At 43.1% G+C, this 20,017-nt stretch overlaps 1 protein-coding gene across 1 annotated transcript in view; it reads left to right on the top strand.

Moving 5' to 3' along the window:
- PIP5K1B (phosphatidylinositol-4-phosphate 5-kinase type 1 beta) overlaps positions 1 to 20,017 on the top strand; it is a 176,827-nt gene that overhangs the window by 154,214 nt on the left and 2,596 nt on the right. The window contains exon 12 of the mRNA XM_003782928.2: positions 10,486 to 10,603. Within this exon, the coding sequence (XP_003782976.1) occupies positions 10,486 to 10,603 (118 nt within the window). The remainder of the gene's footprint in view (positions 1 to 10,485; positions 10,604 to 20,017) is intronic.

Consider the following 20,017-nt stretch of genomic DNA (forward strand, 5'->3'; position numbering starts at 1 on the left):
ACAACGCCCGGCTATTTTTTGGTTGCAGCCGTCATTGTTGTTTGGCAGGTCCGGGCTGGGGATTCGAACCCGCCACCCTAGGTGTACGTGGCTGGCGCCTTAGCCGGTTGAGCCACAGGCGCCGAGCCGCAGCCATCCTTTAATGCCAAAGAGAGAGCCTGCTGCTCTGCTCGCCTGCATTCAAAACAAGCAGTCTCCTTGTCTAAAAATAGCAAAAGTGGGAGCGTGGGGAAGAGCAGCAGCCATACTGGGAGCTGAGCAGGAGGAAAGGCAGAAACAAGCAGATCTCTCTGACAGCCTGGTGGGGGGAGGGGGTAAGCAGTGTGGGCACAGGGACCATGGTCAAGGGCTTTCTGCTTCTCCAGGTCCATGTTGGGGAGTCTTACAGACTCTCCCCTAGCCCCAGCCAAGGAGCTCAGCATGAAGGAGAGGCTCCGTCCTGGCAGGGGTTATGAGCTAGGCTGTGCACTGACACTGTTGGGCTGCAAATAGTGATATCCATGCCCTGAGCACCCATGCCAACCAAAGGTGAGCTCTTTCTGGTAAGGCACAGCTACTGGCTCACCCATCCCTTCAGAAATGCCTAGGACATGCCAGAATGGGCTTGACCAAGCAGAGCATAGCTCTTAGACTAAATAAGTCTTCGTAGCCATTAAATGAGACCAGGCTGTACTTATTGCGTTTTCTCTGCAAGTAGAGCTTTTCTGTCTACTTTTGTTATCAGTTAATGTTCCGGTAGCTAAACTTAGAATAGCAGAAAAGGATTCTTTCCAAGGTCTGCGATAAATCTGTCTGTACAAGCAGACCTCACCGAAGCCCCTGGGAACAGAGTGATACTCCCGTTCACTTATACAGACAAGCTTTCCCCATGTTGGCCTTTCTTTCTCTGACAGTCTCCAACTTCATCTAGTGGCTGGCCCTGTGAGGTGGGCTGCACAGGAGATCCCTTACCCATTTCCAGGTGAGACAGGAGCTCATGTCTTGCCCAGCATGGTACCTAAGAACCAGATGAGCAGGGCTTGCAGCTTAGCCTTCTGCCCTGTGCCCTCTGCCCTCCGCCTGGATGTTCTCTGGGGCTTTTTCCCCACCTTGCAATCACTCGGTTTCTGAAGGGCAAAAGCTCCTACCATGAAGCCACCTGAAGTGTGTCATGAATTTAAGCAAAGGCAAGGGGAAGAAGACTCCATTTAAACTTGATGTTGGGAACGTTTGTCTTTGCATGGCCCAGAAATCATGACTTTGAACCCAGAGAGAGAGAAATGACCCTAACTCACTGTTGGCCGGTCGGTAAACAATATTTACATGGTGATAATAATGTAAATCCTGTGTATTGATTTTCTAATTTTAGAGCCAATCCATGGATAAAGCAGGAAAAATGTTCCTTTTTTTTTTTTTTTTTGAGACAGAGTCTCACTATGTCGCCCTTGTTAGAATGTCATGGCGTCACAGCTCACAGCAACCTCAAACTCTTGGGCTTAAGCGATTCTCTTGCCTCAGCCTCCCAAGTAGCTGGGACTACAGGTGCCCACCACAAACCCTGGCTATTTTTCTGTTGTTGTTGCAGTTATCATTGTTGTTTAGCAGGCCTGTGTTGGTTTTAAACCCTCCCGCCTCAGTGTGTGTGGCTGGCGCCCTAACCACTGTGGTACAGGCACCAACCCAAGAAAAATGTTCTTATAACTACAGAGTAGAGTATAAAACTTAGCAGCCATGATGAAGTAGAGATGAAAGTAGTTTTTTTAAGTGTGTCTAATACAGAGAGAAAGGGGAAAGCAGGGACAAAAATGAAGTAATGTGAGACATTAAAGGATGTATAGAATGTGGCTGATGGAATAAAAAAGGTTATTAAGCATGTTGTCCACAGTTAAAAATAGATTCATTAGAAATGGCAAAATTTGGGAGAAAATGAAGATTAGAAGGGGGTCAACATCCTTCATAGCCAAGCAACAGACACTCTGCCTTTGGTTGAGAATGTCTTTTATTCCCTGATCCATTAAAAGCTATGAAAGAAATCACCAGGAAAGATTAAAAAGAAAGAAAGAAATCCCGAAAGGAACTGCACCAGAGGGGGTGGCTGAGGGCAGTTCGTGGGGGCAGGGGACTTTCCATCAGAAGTCATCTGTGGGGTGTGACATATTATGATGTTATTACTTTGATTAAAACAAATTAAGGCAGTGAGAGGATGACTTTTAAAAGACAAAAACTGTGGATAGTACCATATGTTCCCTGAACAAATGGTCTCATGAGTTTTGGCTGTAAAACGCTCATTAGGTCTACAAACAGAAATCAGAGTGTTCTGGGCTGTAAAATTATCGATGACTATTTTCAGCCGTCCAGCCAGGCTCATGCTCTGCAGTGAAGCCAAACTAACGTTGCTGGTAACAGAAAGAAACATTTTTGGTAAAGGACAGAGAAGCCCACATGGCATCAGAGCCTCAGTAACATCCTGGAGGGAGAGGGAGGACACAACGTCCTTCCTCCTGGACTGCCCTCACCTATGAAGAGCTTGTCACTTGTGCAGAGACCGGAACACAGAGCCGAGGAAGAGCATCGGCTTCTCCCGTGCTTGGGACAGGGAAGAGCATAACTGAGTAGACGACCGGTTTCCTGTGTGGCTTGTTGCAAATTAGGCACAATTAGCCCTGAGTCAATCTGAATTGAGGGAATTGTACAAAACTGGGAGCAGAAGCTAGGCGAGCAGCCAGACTCTTAAAACTAGTCAGGTAAAGTTGCTTCTAGAAATAGATCTTCCCAAGCGGTGAGTTCGAGGAATGTGTGCACTCTGACCTGACCGCTGGATTTGGAGGACGTTTCTCCCAAGAGAGATCCCCTTGCTTACAAATGACCCCTGAAATAGAACCTCAGCCAGAGAAATTAGAAATTGATTCTAAAGAGGCTTGTGCCCAGGAAATCACCAATATGATTTAAAGGGGGGCAGGGAATATCCCCTAATGCCAGAACTAAAGAGAAATGAATATTAAATTGATAGGTGTCACAGATATTTAAATGAAACCCTTTCTAGAACAGGTCTTACCTTTACTACCTCCTCAAGGGAGGAGGAATTTGCTGTAGGCTATGGATGCATTTATTTGGGATAGTTTATTTTCACATTATCTCTTTTTTTTAATAATATTTTTTAAGCAGCAGTGAACATACACACCTTTATGCATGCATAAATGGGTTCTCAAGCACAGATAATATTTTATACCCTACGTGAAACATTTGATTGGGAAAAATACACCTTTTTCTGCCATCATGTGTTAACCTTTACTAATCTCGTTGCTAAAAATAATGTAACCATGTTACAGTGAAATATTTTTAGTATGTGTGTCAGCGAAGGCCCCCAATGAAAGTGTGAGATGTAGCACTTACAAAGAGTGAGTGGTACAGAACCAACCCTTAGCTAACTGCCCACCTCTGGCCTTTAAAGGAGGCTGGCGAGAAAAGAGTTGGCAGGTGGAATGTGATCTTTACAGAGAACTGTTGGCAATCAGAGGTGTCTTTCCCAGCCCAGCAAAATGGGCTTCTATGAGGCACTTTGGGGAGGGTCTGACTCATGCCTGAGATCCTATGAGGACAGAGAAAGGACAGTTTGCTTTCTGGAGTTGGCCTCTGCTACTCACTCACTTCCCATCTCCTTTCTGTGCTTTTTTTTTTCTTCCTATCACTTTTAATCAGCATAATATATATTTTAATTATTTATCTCATTGTCTGTCTTCTTCAATACTAAGTAAGTTCCGTGAGGCACAGACGTGTTTGTTATGATCTCTGCTACATCCTAGACCCAGAGTATCATGTGCAAATGGGTGGGTGCTCAGTAAATATTTGCATCGTACAAATAACCCTATTTTTAACTGATAATAACTGATCACCTAACCCTATTTTTTGTTGGTATTATTATTCTCATTTTACGTCTGGGAAACTATAGCTCAAAGGGGTTTAAAAAATTAACCAGTTATCACATACAACTAAGTGAAAAAGCCAGAACTCAAAAGTCAAATTCATCTAATTCTAACCCTCATGCTCAGCCTATTAATGCTGGATCAGTTCAGGTGTCCGTTTCTTAAAAATATATTTTCGGACAGCGCCTGTGACTCAAAAGAGTAGGGCGCCAGCTCCATATGCCAGAGGTGGCGGGTTCAAACCCAGCCCCAGACAAACACTGCAAAAAAAAAAAAAGAATGTATTCTCATCCCTTTTTGGGTAGGAGATAGTATCTAGTCTAAGATTTTTAGAAAGGTAATCTGCCAGTTCTGTACTCTGATCTCAACTTGGTAGATACTTCATGAGGATAACTAATATAAAGATTAATTTATTGGTTATTTAGCTTTCACAGAATATATTTAATGATACTTTGCTAAATAAATCCTAACTACTTATACAGGGCTGTATATTTTACCAAATTCCTTTATATGTGTAATAACTTTATGTAAACTGTTGGGAGCTTAATAGCTTGATTGTTTTTATCAAATATTGATACCCATGTTCAATGTTGCTTGGAAAGCATATTTTGCCTACTTTTCCTGAAAAGTTTCTGTTCATTGTTACCCTCACCAAAAGAACAAAGATTTTCACAACTTACATCAAACATCAAATGCCATATATGTTTTTGCCGTGATTATCTTGCAATATCTTGGGTTCTGCAATGGCAGATTTCTAAAACTCCAACAGCGATGACTTTAAAGAAAGGTAGTAAAAGGAAAACAGAGTTTAGATGCTGACTCTATTCGGCTACCTACCGTGTAACCGTGGGCGGGTCACTGCACCTCTCTAGGCCTCGTCTTGGAAGCAGAGATGCTGGGCTGACAGACGCACGGAGGGCTGGTGCAAAGGAGTGCAGCGGCTGGGTGTGCTGCCAAAGAGCGTGCTGGGGACCCTGCAGTCGCGCAGAGGGCATGCCCAGTCTGGGAAGGCAGACGGAATCTGGTCTCTCCTCAGAAATGTGGGCTCACAGTTGGCAGCTTTGCTGGTTTCTCAGAAGAAGTTGTGGAATAACTGAGTTTTTGTGGGAATTTCCTGTTTCTTAATTTGGCAATAATTCAAACTTTTAAAAAAAAGAAATCTGTTCTTCGAAACGCGCTTCTTCCAGCCAGATTGGGTTTGAGAGCCAGAATGTGCAGCCTCTGGACTGGACAGGCGTAAAGGTGAAGGTCCTCTAGCCCATGCCCTGTGCGACACTTGGCCCTGGGACACTGTGGATGGTTCCCCAGGCTTCACAGACAGACTTGCTCTCATGGTGTCTTCACCTGGGAGCTCAAAATCTCAGAAATGAACTCTTTTGTGTCATTAGGCTGGGTATAATTTTTTTCTTTCCTTTATCATAAAAAAGAAATGTTTTTGAATGACTGGTGACAACTAACAAAGAGATTTATTTATTCAAAATAGTTTTAAAATGCATGTGACCTAAAATAATATTTTATGAGTTTTCCTGAGAATTCCAATACTGTGTCCTGACAGACTGAGTTTAGAATCATGATCTTTAGATGTTTATGAGCCTCGTTTTTGTTTTAAACAGAGCATAAGATGATCTATTTAAAGTATACAGCCCAGTGGGTTTTCATACATTCACAGAGTTGTGTGACGATCACCAGCATCCAATTCTAGAATATTTTCATCACCCTAAAAAGGAACCCCCTCAACTCCCGCCACTGGCAGTCATTAGTCTGTTTTCTATCTCTATTGCTTTGTCTATTTTGGACATTTTGCATAAATGAAATCATACGATATGTGGTCCTCTATGACTGGCTCCTTTCACTTGGCAAAGCATTTTCCTGCTTTCCTCATGTTATTACTTTTATCAGTACTTCATTCTTTTTACTGTCAAATAATATTCAGTTTCATAAATTATTTATTCATCAGTTGGTGGTCATTTGAGTTGTTTCCACTTTTTAGTCCTTAGGAATAACGCTACTGTAAACATTCATTGACAAGGTTTTGCGAGGATGTATGTTTTCCTTTTTCCTGGGTATATATCTAGAAGTGGAATTGCTGGATCGTTAGGGTTTAAGAACCCACCAAACAGATTTCCCAGGCATCTGCCCCATTTTATATCCCCATCAGCAATATGGGGGGAGGGGGCCTCCTTAGCTGCAGTCAGTATTAGTGTGTTTTCTGTCCTAACCATCCTGGTCGTTGTGAAGTGGTATCTCATTGTAGTTTTAATTTGCATTTTCCTTCTGACTAATGATGGTGAGCATCTTGTCTTAGGTTTATACACCACTGGTATATCTTTGGAGAAATGTCTGTCCAGATCCTTTGCTCACTTTTGAATTGGGTTATTTGCCTTTTTATTATTGAGTTATAAAAGTATTTTATGTAATCTAGGTAAGTCCCTATGAACTTTAATTTTTGTCCCCCAAATTTAATCATACTGCAAATATTCTACTCAGTAGGATAGGAATATATTCTAATATGCATGAAAAACTGTGTAAATGACAGTTTTTTTAAAAAATCTATTTGGCTTTATCAAATTTTACTCACATAATACTAAAGAAATCTATTTCTTTCTTCTGTAATTATACTTCATTTTAGCTAAAATAGTTGATAATTTTACCTATTAAACTTCAAAAAAGTTCTAATTATTTTTCCCATTTTAAATTGCCTTATTTATGCTGGCGGCCTACTCATAGTTTCCAAAGATAAATATTAGATTGAAAAATATGTCCCATATGGGTTTGTCTCTAGGGAGTAGAGCTCTAGATCACAAGAGGGCAGGAGAAAGAGGAAGATTCCTTTTTGCTGTATTTTATACTGTATGCATGTAGTGTCACCTTTTTAAAAATAAAGTTTTTGGCAAAATTTGAATACGAATTGCAGATTAGATCATAGTATTATATCAGTCTAGGTTTCCTGATTTTCTTAATGGCACTGTGTTATATAAAAGGAGGTTCATGTTCTTAAAAAATTCATTCTGATAGGCTGAGGAGTCAAAGGGTGCCTGCGTGCACCTTACTTTTCTCAAACAGTTTAGAAAAAAATACTAATGTGTATTTGTAGAAAAATGACAGCAAAGCAAATGTGGCCAAGTGATATCAATTAGTGAATCTGAATGAACGGTATCCCAGAATCCATTTCAGTCATCCTGCCCTTTTTCTATGAGTTTAAAATTATTTCAAAAATTGGCTTGGCGCCTGTGACTCAAGAGGCTAAGGCGCCAGCCACATACACCTAAGGTGGTAGGTTTGAATCCATCCCGGGCCCGCCAAACAACAATGATGGCTGCAACTGAAAAAAAATAGCCAGGCATTGTGGTAGGTGCCTGTGGTCCCAGCTACTTGGGAGGCTGAGGCAGGAGACTCGCTTGAGCCCAGGAGTTGGAGATTGCTGTGAGCTGTGATGCCACGGCACTCTACCCAGGGGAACAGCTTGAGGCTCTGTCTCAAAAAAATAATAATAATAAAATAAAATTATTTTAAAATAAAAAGTTACTAGCAGCTCAGTGCCCATAGTACCGTGGTTACGGCACTGGCCACATACACTGAGGCTGGCGAGTTCAAACTGGGCCCGAGGCCACCTAAACAACAATGACAACTGCAACAAAAAAATAGCGGGGTGTTGTGGCAAGCACCTGTAGTCCCAGCTACTTGGGAGGCTGAGGCAAGAGGATTGCTTAAGCCCAAGAGTTTGAGGTTGTTGTGAGCCGTGATGCCACAGCACACTATCGAGGGCGACATAGTGAGACTCTGTCTCAAAAAAAAAAGAAAGAAAAGAAAAAGCACTTCCAGAATACGTATACATGTGTACACACACGCGCGCACACACATATAAAACTTAATCTTAGGAAAAGAAAAAATAAAAATGATTAGTAAAAACTCAGACCAGGAGAACACTTAGTTTTTGAAACTCATCAAATAAATTACATGTTTACAAAAATAACCCAGAAGTGCTTAGAAATTTTTTAATTATATAAAACATGAACCAAATAAATAACAAGAATTAAGCCATGCCATGACTACGTATTTTCTGACAACTTTGTAAAGTAACAGCCTTTGAGAGCTGATGATTATCTTCACTGAAGTGAGAGTGTACGATAGCAATCTCCAGCTCCGAGGAAGGAGCCACGTTCGTCCTGCTCTGTAAGGTCCATGGCACAGGCTGTTGGCCATGGTGTACTCCCCATCTTAGGTTTTTAAAAAGCAAGAAGACTTCCTTACTAGGTCTGGAATTTGAAAGACAGTGTATCAAACCAAAAATGAGGTAGCTGCAACCCCTTAACTTCCACATTCCCAAATGTCATTAAACAGAAGACTTACGGGAGACCGCCCAAACTTGACTTTCTTTCTCTTCATCTGTATTGTTACAATCTTCTCATTACATTTTTTAAAGCAGGAAAAATACAAATGAACCATATTTATTAAGTCCACACATTCTTTTGACAATTTTTTTTTTTTTTTGCAGTTTTTGGCTGGGGCTGGGTTTGAACCTGCCACCTCCAGCATATGCGGCCGGCGCCCTACTCCTTTGAGCCACAGGCGCCACCCTTTGTCAATTTTTTTAATGGAAAATGTCAAGATCTCTAAATATTTCTGTGATCTTCAATTAATGGAGAAATACATACAATGATAGAATTATGCGCAATCTCCCAGACTAGGAAAGGACAGAGGATGATGGCCTCGGTGGCCTCCCATCCAGCTGGGATGCTTAGACCCACCCCTGCCCTCAGCTCTGCCACCCAGGGAAGAGCACGTGCTGCTGCTGGTGTTCCTTCCATGCAACGGCAGTGCCTCTGCTGGCTCTCTCCAATGCCAGTATCACCCTCTTCTCTCATTTTGGTTATAAAATATTTTGCTCTTATAGAACCTTCCCATGGCAAATTTCCACAGGTTAAATTTATAACCAGCAAAGTATATCAGAAAAATATTCAATGTCCTCAATACTAATATGAAACCAATATGTAAACAATTTCATGCTCATACAAACAATAAAACATAAAAATAGTCTAGCAAGGGAGAGAGGGGATGAGGGGAGGGGAATGGGGATGGGAAGGAGGAGGGAGGGTGTTTGGTGGGATCTCACCTAATGTGCACAAGGCCAGGGTATTCAGCACACTGCTTCAATGAAGGGCTTTTCTATAATTTGAACTTTACCTTGGAAATGAGAACATCGTAACCTAAAAATGTGTACCCTCATATTAACTTGAAGTTAAAAATAATAATAAAAATAAAATTATAACTAATTTTTACTTCAACAAGGAAAAAAAATGTGCGTCCTTGAGCCCCTGAATTAATACCTAATTTGAACACTATTCAAAGGGACCAATTACTCCAACAATTAGCACTGGTTATTGTATCACAGCAGAACAAGGTGCTTTCCCTTCCAATGGCTCTAGAGTATACTTTTGGCTTTTGCTGTTGCCATAGTTACTAAGCACACACTTCAGTTATCCTCACAGAGCACATGATACGATGTTCTGTGTTTACCTACTTCATTGTTACTCCAAGTGTGCTCCTTAGACCAGCAGCATGAACGTCACCTGGGGACTTGTCAGAAGTGCAAATTCACGGGCTCCGTGCCAGACCCACTGAATCAGAAACTTTGGGGGAAGAGCCTAAGAAATTGCATTCTAACAGGCTTCCAGGGGATTCTGCTGCACATGTAAGTAAAAAACAGAAAGAAAGAAGTCATCAATGCTAATGGTACACAAGGTTATCTTCTATGAACTAGCAAAGCGTGAATAATGTGAGGAACAACTTGGGCTTCGACCCACAACATGGCACCACTCACAAGGCGGGAGACCCACAAGTCTTCTCTCAAGAATCCAACGAGGTGGCTCATGCCTGTAATCCCAGCACTTTGGGAGATGGAGGCAGGAGGATCCCTTGAGGGAAAGCGTTCAAGACCAGCCTGAGTAACATAACAAGACTTTATCCTTGCAGAAAATTTAAACAGTAGCCAGGCATGGTGCTACCCACCTCCCAGCTACTCAGGAGGCTGAGGTAGGATGATCACTTGAGCCCAGGAGTTCAAGGCTGTAGTGAGCGATAATGGGGCCACTGTACTCCAGCCTGGGTGACAGAGGTTGACCCTATCTTAAGCCAACAACAACAACAAAGTGTTGAAGCGTCTCGTGTGCTAAAGTACAAAGAAAAAATGCGCTACTGGTGCAACCAAATTCTTCAAACCCAAGTGACCATATTGCTAGGTACGGATGCATTTCCTTTCGTTCAAATTCTGAAAAACACTTTTTCTCTGTGTGTGTTTTATTTCAGATGAATATAAGGTACAGACGATTAGGTTACATGGTTTGCGTTTATCAGGTAGAGTCCAAGTTGTAGTTGTGCGCCTCACCCAGGGGTGTGCCATGTACCCTTACGTTGTGCCCATTAGGTGAGAGCACACCAGTCCCTCCCCTCCGCCTCTCTCTCCTCCAAAAAAATGTCTAGCTCCCAAAGTTGCCCACCTCAGCTTCGTTGGCCACACCTTTGGAGGTGTCTTCAGATGTGACTCTGGAGGCCACATGTTCATCGTTTGTCTTTATTTTTCCAGTAAAGGGTTACCTTCCAGTTCAACATTTACCTTGGAAGAGGGAACCATCTACTTGACCGCTGAGCCAAACGCTCTGGAGATGCAGGATGATAATACTTCTGTGCTCGATGTCTACTTAGTAAGTAAATGTTTTATTTTCCTCCCCTCCACTCCTGGTTTGTAAATGGATCCAGGCCATGGCACACACAAGAAGTTCTATAAATCTAGGCATGCTTGAGTTTTAAAAGAAATAGTGGGACCCTGTCACTTCTACAAATGGTGGGTCTTTCCACAAGCTATGTTTTCCCGTAGTTTGTGGAGAAGATTACACAAAATAATATCTAAGTTAATAGTAAGTCACCATATGGAACAGAACAACTCCTAACAGCAAGACCAAGTGGGGCTCCTGAGTGTTACTCCCGACAAATAACGTCTGCCCCTGACTCAGCTGTATTCCCTGTGATCGAACTGTCTGCATTTTAGTGCTGCTGCCTCGGTAGGGTAGTAAGCCAAGAGGCACAGACTGGGTCATGGGAAGAACCCAGATTCGGCCCCAGAGAATCTTGGCTGACTCCCTCCTTGGTTGTCACCAGCTAGCTGTGTGATTTGGGCAAGGACCTCTGTGACCTCATGTCCTTATTTGCCAAAGGAGGGAAATAATGCCTGCACTGGCTAACTCACAAGGCTGCTTTGAGGTCTGTGAGTGAACACTCTTTACTGCCCATCACATTGTCTGTATCGCCTTAATTAAATTGTTAGTAATGCCCAGAAAGATAGTCTCAGGGGCTAGATCATACATAAACACACACACACACATATATATATATACACACATGTATTTCTCTCTCTCTCCTTTTTTTTTATAGACAGAGTCTCACTTTGTCACCTGTGATAACGTGCCCTGGTATCATAGCTCACAACAACCTCAAACTCTTGGGCTCAAATGATCCTCTAGCCTCAGCCTCCCAAGTACCTGGGACGACAGGTGCCTGCCACAATGCCCAGATAGTTTTAGAGACAGGGTCTTGCTCTTGCTCAGTTTAGTCTCAAACTCCTGAGCTCAAGCAATCACCCGCCTCTGCCTCCCAGAGTCCTGGGACTCCAGGCGTGAGCCACTGAACCCGGCTTCTTTCTGGTTATTTTCTAATATTCTTATACAGCAGTTCTCAAACCCTTTGATCTTGGGACCCCTTTAAACCCTCAAAATTTATTAAGAATTCTGAAGAGTTTTGATGTGTAGAGATTATATCTACTAATACTTTATATTTTCAAAATTAAAACAAAAATTTAGTATTCATTTAAAATAAATGTATTATATGTTAAGTAACATTTTTATGACTATAACCGTATTTTTCAAAACTGAAATAAATTTAACATGAAAAAGGACATTATTTTACATTTTTGCAAATCCCCAGTGTCTGGCTTCATAGAAGAAACTGGATTCTCACATCTGTTTCCGCATCAGTCTTTGCAATATAAAAGACATCATTGCTTTTGGAAAGCTCCACCGTACCCAGGAGAAGGAATGAGAATGAAAAGGCAAATAACATTTTAGTAAATTAGGAAAAAAGTCTGACCTCCTGAGCCTCCAAAAATGGTCCCCCCACACACACAGTTTCTCTAGTATTTTGATTTACTCTCTTTACCTGTTATAAAACCAAATGAGACATAAATTAATTAGAGAGAAATAGGCACCTGGAGTTCATGCCTGTCTCTGCCTCTCATTAATCCTTGCCCTTGCGTTAATCACCCTCTTGGGGTCTCAGTTTTCTCATCTAGAAAATGGATTATTCAGTCATCTGTGAGACCCTTGCCAGCTCTGACAGCCAGTGAGTCATTTTAAATCATAAGGAGTTGCAGAAATAAGTTTTTCCAAAGGAGCTACAGTTTTCTCCAAATTCTGCTGTTTCATCACCTCTTGTACTATAAACCTTCACAGTATTTAAAATTGTAATGGCAGTACTTCTAGGAAGTTGTGCGCCATTAACTTGTAATTCCAGGGTGCGTTTTCACGCTGGAGATTTTTATTTATTTTTTGTTTGTTTTGCATGCTCTTCCGGATCGGAAAGGATACAGTTCATTGGCTTTCTCTTTACTATTTTCATTTGCCTCTCCATTATGAAAGAGCAAATGAAAAAGGAAAGAAACCTCAATCTTGCCTCTGCGTTTTTCCCTCTTTTTTTCCTGACCTAATTGGAAAGCTCTAATCACAGCCATCTTTACTTGAAGGGCAGTGGATAAGCTTCTCTAGTGACCTGTCCAATGTTGTCACCAAATGTGGGCAGATTTCTCTTGTAATGTTTCTCCCCCTTTCAGATACAGCATTTCTCTATTAGTGGTTGTAACCTACTGCCCTAGTGCTTTTATTTGTAGACTAATGTATAATACTGTCTCTGTCTTTTAAAAATAATATAGATCGGCTCGGCTCCTGTAGCTCAGGTGGCTAAGGCACCAGCCACATACACCTAAGGTGGCGGGTTTGAATCCAGCCCAGCCTGCCAAACAACAATGACGGTTACAACCAAAAAACAGCCAGGCATTGTGGTGGGCGCCTGTGGTCCCAAATACTTGGAAGGCTGAGGCAGGAGACTCGCTTGAGCCCAGGAGTTGGAGGTTGCTGTAAGTTGTGATGCCACAGCACTCTACCCAGGGGGACAGCTTGAGGCTCTGCCTCAAAAAAAATAAAAATATATAGATCTAAACCCAAATGATGTATTCCCTCCAGATAGCACATGAAATGTCCTCTTAAGGACCCACTTACACGTTACGGGCATATAAATTAGGCTACCTATCCTGCTTTTTTCCTGTGATTTGACATGAAATAAAAAAGGATCAATAACCTTAGAAGCCAGCTAATTGTTCTCTCATACTTATTAAAACATTTAGCTCCAGTTTTATGGACCTAGTTACCCTGCATTTACATGTAAAAGGCCATTCACTTTCACACTGTAGAGTTCCAGGCTCTCCGATTCATTTGCAAATATTCAAATTAAGGAAGATGTTTTCTAAGATGATTTTATCTGTTGACCAAGGAAGTGTTTTCCATTGAATTTTGAGTGGATGACATAGATTAGAGTATTTAAAAGAATACAACAGGGATGGGCAGGTTGTATTGATTTCAGAATGGGCAATCATGGAGTCTTCATAACAAACCAAGAAAGATTCTGCTTTGTGAATAGTCCCAGATATTCTAAGGCACTGATGCTGTTATCTCAGTTTCTAAGGCAGCTTAGAAATGCCTGATGTGGAAGGCAATTTGATGCTGGTAGGAAGAAGAACAACCAGCAAAAAAACATGCCTGCTGAAACATGTAGTGGGAGAGAGAATCCTTTTATGACTCGCTGGGAATTGCTGGGTTAAGTGGGAGCTAATGGGATTGCTTTTTTTTAGTAGTGTAGAAGTTTGAACGATGGCTCCCACAAAATAGTGAATGTCTTGCTGCTATTATTCCATCCTGCAGTTTCGCCCTTTTCTTTTTACAATTTCCATATTAACATCCTCTTAATAACATGTCCTTTCATCTGGATTTGCTCCTCTGCAAAATGGTTTTTTGAAGTATAAAAATAGCTGGGGATGAAGGAGAAGAAACAGTTAAGCCATTTTCTAGCCACACCAGTATAGGAGATTAGCGCTCTGATGGGCGGCTGTTAGACAGCTTGATTATTTAATGTGTTATTAGGGCGGTTAATAATACTCTTTGATCATGGGCCGAAGGGTGGCAGAGAAGTGAAAATGATTGAATTAACAGCTTATCATACTATTATGCATGGGAAAAGCCTGAGAAAAAGAAGAAAAACACTCTAAATGAGGTCACGGGGGGTCTTAGAAAATTCAGTGGAACTTTTTCGGCAAGAGAAACTGCATTTCTGGATCTGAATCCCTTGGCGTTAAGGTTAATGACGCATTGGGTCTCTTCGATCATTCCTTGGCTGCTGCAAGGGGTGTTTATGTGAAACAGTAGCAATTCTGTTGCTTCTCAAGAGAGAATACCAGCCAAAGATGCTGTGGGTTTTGGGTAGATTTCAGTAACAGCAGAGACAAGAGGAGAAAGGCACACACTGCCTTTGGTTCAGAAGCCATTTAACCAGAAGGCTGTTTCCTTCCACTACATAACCACATTGTTGAGACATGAATAGATTTCAGAAAGAGTAAATTGGGGCCCTTTGTTTATTTCCACCAATGCGTGGCCCCTTACGTTATTGACCAAATAATATTTCTAAGATGTGTGAAAGAGCTGAAAACTGGATCCCACTGCCGGGGTCTCACGGAACCTCCAAGTTATTCCCATTCTCGAAGTAAGAGTGACGCAAGCCTCAAATTAATGAGGCAACCCGTCAGCCCGGATTAGGAGGTCACCCACGGGATTTCTCTTAAACAAGCAGCATTAAACTGCTGCTTAAGGATTAGTTTGGGGAATTGGAGTTGGAGTTATGAAGGCAGACTGGCTTTCCAGCTAAATTAGGCCCAGATTTGGCAAGTGAATGACAGTCTGCTTTGCCACGGTAACTATTTTTTTTTTCTGTTATGTGCTAGCTTTGCAGTGAATCTTGCTCTCAGGCCAGAGTCTTTTCCACCTTCCTCAAAACCAGTTGAGTTTGCTGGTGTCTCTTACCACACCCAGCCCACCACAGCTTGCCCACATTTTTCATTCTTTGCCTCCTGGGACGGGCCTCTCTTCCCTTCCCTAACCCCTGAGACTCTTCTTCCTACTGCTTGTCTTTCTGGTTTCTATTTCTGTCTTCTTCCTTGTCATAGAAAGCTGTGTTTACTAGTCTCTGGAGACTTTCCAGCTCTTGGGAAAAGCATGTTTGAGGACGAACAGTCCCTAATGCTGTGACTTTGCAGTCTGGGAAGCCCTGAGCCTACAGGAAACAAAAAGAAGTGTTAAGAAGAGCCAGATAGGAACAAATGAGGACTTTAGGGAAAACGGGTTCAAATCCCATGGGCCCAATAAACAGGACTGTCCTCATCATACCAATTCCTGTCCTGAGCTCCGCAGAGAAGTGGGAAGATGCTTAAGGACTCTGATAAAAAATAAAGCCTCTTCCTGTCTTAAGTGGCATGAGTAGGACTCAGGAGTGAGGAGCTGGGCCTGGCTTCCCCTGGTCTGCACCCGCCTGTGCTCATTTGTTAGGGCTGCCATAACAAATTACCACAAACTGGGTGGCTGAAACACCAGCAATGTATTGTGTCACGTTCTAGAAGCCAGACGTCTGAAATCAAAGCATCGGCAGTGTCACACTCCCTCTGTAGGCTCTAGGGACCAATCCTTCCCTGCCTCTTCAGCTTCCGATGGTTCCCTGAGTTCCCGGCCCTTTGACCTGTATGGCTGTAATCTCTGCCTTCTTCCTGTGACTCCCCAGGCTTCTGTGAGCGCTCTCTTCTTTTTATATGGAGACTGATCACTGGATTTAGGGCTCATCCTAATATGGTCTGACCTCATCTCAACTAATTACATCTATTAGTTATTTTCAAATAAAGTCACATTCTGACATTCCGGGTGGATAAAAATTTTTCAGGGGACACTGTTCCACCGACGTACTGAGGGGCCCGTAAACTGCTCCTTCACACACATTTTCTCATTCACCTCCCTTATCCTTCGCCAAGTCACTGTGAGGTTGGGGAGATGTTTCCAAATTATTTTGGATTCCTCACAAAAAAGGTGTCATGAATGTATGAACCAACTCAGTCCCTTGTTGGGACATAATGTGTGTTAGAAATAAAATCCCTGGGGGTGGGCCAAGGCGTTGGTATTTCTGAAAGCTGCCCACGTGTCCAGGGCTGAGAGCCACTGGGCTTGTTGACCAGGGTTCCTCAGCTCTGAGCATCCTGTAATACTTTTGTGCTCATGTAGAGGAGAATTGTGCAACTCCCCCAGGGTTCCCCTCTGAGGACAGCTGCTGGCCTGTCAGAATCAAGCGCGCCTTCCCTCTGCTGTAGAGGTGACTAAGCCAAGGCCAACGCTAGGAGTCTCCTACGGTCCTGCCACCCCCGGGTTACTGAGTGGGGCCTGCAGTGGAGGCCCTCTGCTGCCACCTACTGGCAAAATGGCTGCTCTGACCAAGGGAGACAAGAAGTGATAAGAGCTTGAATTGAAACCTAATTAGGGACAAGTGTGCTGCTCAATAGACTGTTTCCACTCCATGGACTTTATTGTAGCCTTTCTGTATTGTGCCTGCAAGTCCAGCAGAGGACATGTCCTTCAGATGCCAAAGCAGCTCATTCTGACAGGCCCAGCATCCACCACCTTCAAGTTGGACCAGAGGCTACAATTTACAGTGGGGTGCAAACAAAATGAAGGTGCTAATCTTCCCTCAGATGGAAATGTGTCTTTCCCCTTCCCATCCATCAAGTCCAGTTCTGCTTCAGTCTCTTTGAACAGGCCCTTTGGCAGTTTGGGGATCCAACCCCGAAAATGCTTCTTTACTCTGCTTAGGCAGTAATTTTAACAAAGGATCAACATATATGGAGTGGGAAGAGTCTTGTCCTCACTTTTCAATCTTTGACAGACGCTGGCTTTACAGCCACTAAACTGTCAGGTGATTGTGGCTTTGGAAGTAACTCCCAGCAGGAAATGGGATTAAATATAATAAAAAGAAAATATGGGATCTTATTTTTCTAAGTCCAAGTGATAGCTACTATGTTAGTTCCCTGAGGCTGCCATAAAAGAACCACTGATTGGGTGGCTTAAGCAACAGAAAGGTCTTTCCTCCCATTTTGGAGGCTGTAAGTTCAAGGTCATGGTGCTGGCAGGGCTGGTTGTGTTCCAGACTCCTCTCCTCAGCTTGTAGATGGCCCTTTTCTCCCTGTGCAACTTCCCTCTGTACATGTGTGTGTCCAAAATTCTCCCTTGCCTTAATATAAGGACACCGTCGTATTGAGTTAGGGCCCAAAATGTGACTTCATTTTTAACTTGGTTACTTCTATAAAGACTCTGTCCCCAAATAAAATCACATTTAGAGGTAATGGCAGTGAGGACTTCAACATAGAAATTTTCAGAGTATACAGTTTAACCCCTAAAAGCTAATGTGTGCTTTAGTAAAGAAAGATGCTACCAAGGAAAGTGCTGAGAGGGGACAGGCTGGATGGGGGTGCAGCTTCTAGTTTCTACCCTCTGTTGCTGGGAGAAGAGTGGTTCTGTCATCTGGCACCTTCCTTCCCTGCAGGAAAGAAAGAGAGAGATGGTGGCCTCATCCTAAGGCCATGTTCCTTTTCACATGAAACCAGTACTGTGCTCCTCTCCTTACATTTTCCAAAGGCAGCAGAGGTAGGAGTCAGCAGATTCCATTGCAGCTCTGGACCTCAATGATCCATTACATGATAAGATAATCACTTGGATTTACAATTAGCAGGAGTCATTCGAGTGCCAGAAAGTCTGCTGTAGAATTGTCAGCCCACATAAATCACTGCTGCACTTGGGCATCTCTTGGGTCTTAAGAAAACAAATTAAGCAGGCAGGGAACAGTGTTGAAACATTATTACTTCACTAACCGTTTTGAAATGAGAGGCTAGAATCTTAAGTCCTCTCCCAAGAGAGACAAGTGCCAGCTTCTTCTTGGGTCTGCTGTGTGGGATACTCCAATGGGGCATTTGGAGGTTGGCAGTGGCCTGGAGCTCCATAAGCTTCAACGCCCCATTACTCAACCAGCATCCTACCAGATAGGGCATAGCCTGATTGTCTGCGTGCCAGATGTACATGTCTTTTGAGGATGGTGTGTGTCCCACCTTCTGCTTCAAGGCTTCTCTATCACACCCTGCATTCTCTGGTCCTTCAGAGAGTAATGTCACCTCTGAGTGAGTCCAACCATTATTTTCAAGTGCAAATGTAGGAAATTTGGACCCAGCTGCTCTGAGTCTCCCTTGAGTTCCGAAGTTCACAGCAGCGTGGTTTTCCTTCACTGCCCTGCCTGATTTCTGCAACACTAGTGTATATTTTTATTCCCACACCAGAGGAAACCGGAGCTGTGGGGTTCCTGCTACTGGTGGAATCCCATACAAAGAGAAATTCCCCCACCCCATTCTAAGCAATTGTGCTTTGTGAACCAACCCCCGATGTGGGGTGGATATGAATATAATCAAATGTAAATATAGCTTCGTGTTTTAAAAAAAAAACTCTGACCACTTAGAACCCAAGGGTGAAAACAGAACTCCAGCCATGTTCTTCAGGATGCATTTGTACACACGCAATCATTTGTGTAATTTCATTATTATAAGACCCTGGTTGATTTCTTATTAAATTACAAAATTAACCAATTCTAAGAGAGATATCAAGGTATTAAATGCTTTTCAGATAGTTCCTGTTGCCTAAATCATCAACTGTCAGTGGTATAAATGTACAGTTTTTATTAGGATCTTGTGGTTGAAACAAACTTTGTGGTCATCTGACCCAACCCACCCACAGGTGCCCAAGTCCTCTGCACTGACCATCATGAGTGCCTTCTGGGTACTGGGTCTAGGATGAACAGTTTTCTGCCTCAGCCTGACCCCTCAGTGGCAGCTACCCATCCTTTAGTGACCATTCTTTTTTTTTTTTTTTTTTTTTTTTTTTGAGGCAGAGTTTCATTTGTCACCCTCATAGAGTGCTGTAGCATCTCCCAAGTAACTAGGACTACAGGCACCTATCACAGTGCCTGGCTATATTTTAGAGACAGGGTCTTGCTCTTGCTCAGGCTGGTCTCAAACTCCTGAACTCAGGTGATCCACCTGCCTCAGCCTCCCAGAGTGCTGGAATTATAGGCCTGAGTAGTGACCATTCACTCTGGTCAGGAATCACTTTCAGGTTGAGGCAAACTACTTTCCATGCTGTTGTCCTGGTTCTGGCTTCTGGAGCTATTATTCTCAACCACTGAGCCTCAGCAGGTGGCAAATTGAACTCTGTATCTGGACAGGACACGTACCTGGTACACATATCCTGACCTGGGGCCGAGGAGGGCATGAACGTCGGGACCCTCGATGGGAGAGTGGAGGGTGAGGCTTTATGACTCTCTTCCTTTCACAAGTTTTGATGTTCTACCCCATTACCCACCCAAGGACCACACATCTGTGCCACTGCACTGATGACACTGTCACATCTTTCAGGAATTCTGGGACTGAACTATCACTAACCCTTTCTTCCCAAAGCTAGCCTTCAAATACTCAAGGGCAGCTTGTATGCCCCACCTCCACATCCCCTATTTTCTAGGCCAAAAAGCCCAGGTCTTTTGCCACTGCTGTAGGGACCTGGCTTTGGACTCTGCACTGGTGAGTCTCCTCGGGCAGGACTCAGATTACTCAGGCTCCTTCCAAAGCCTAACACAAAAGACCAGGCACAGAACTCCGGCCGAGAGCCATAGGACAATCTATAGGAAACAAACTATCACCTCCTTTTGTTTCTGTTTTATCTTTTTTTAAAAAAAAACAAAACCATGGCTCGGCGCCTGTGGCTCAAGTGGCTAAGGCGCCAGCCACATACACCTAAGGTGGCGGGTTCGAATCCCCAGCCTGGGCCCGCCAAACAACAGTAATGGCTGCAACCAAAAAATAGCCAGGCGTTGTGGCGGGCGCCTGTGGTCCC

This window comes from Otolemur garnettii, unplaced genomic scaffold (assembly GCF_000181295.1).
Source record: "Otolemur garnettii isolate 467f Iridium unplaced genomic scaffold, OtoGar3 scaffold00006, whole genome shotgun sequence".
NCBI lineage: Eukaryota > Metazoa > Chordata > Mammalia > Primates > Galagidae > Otolemur > Otolemur garnettii.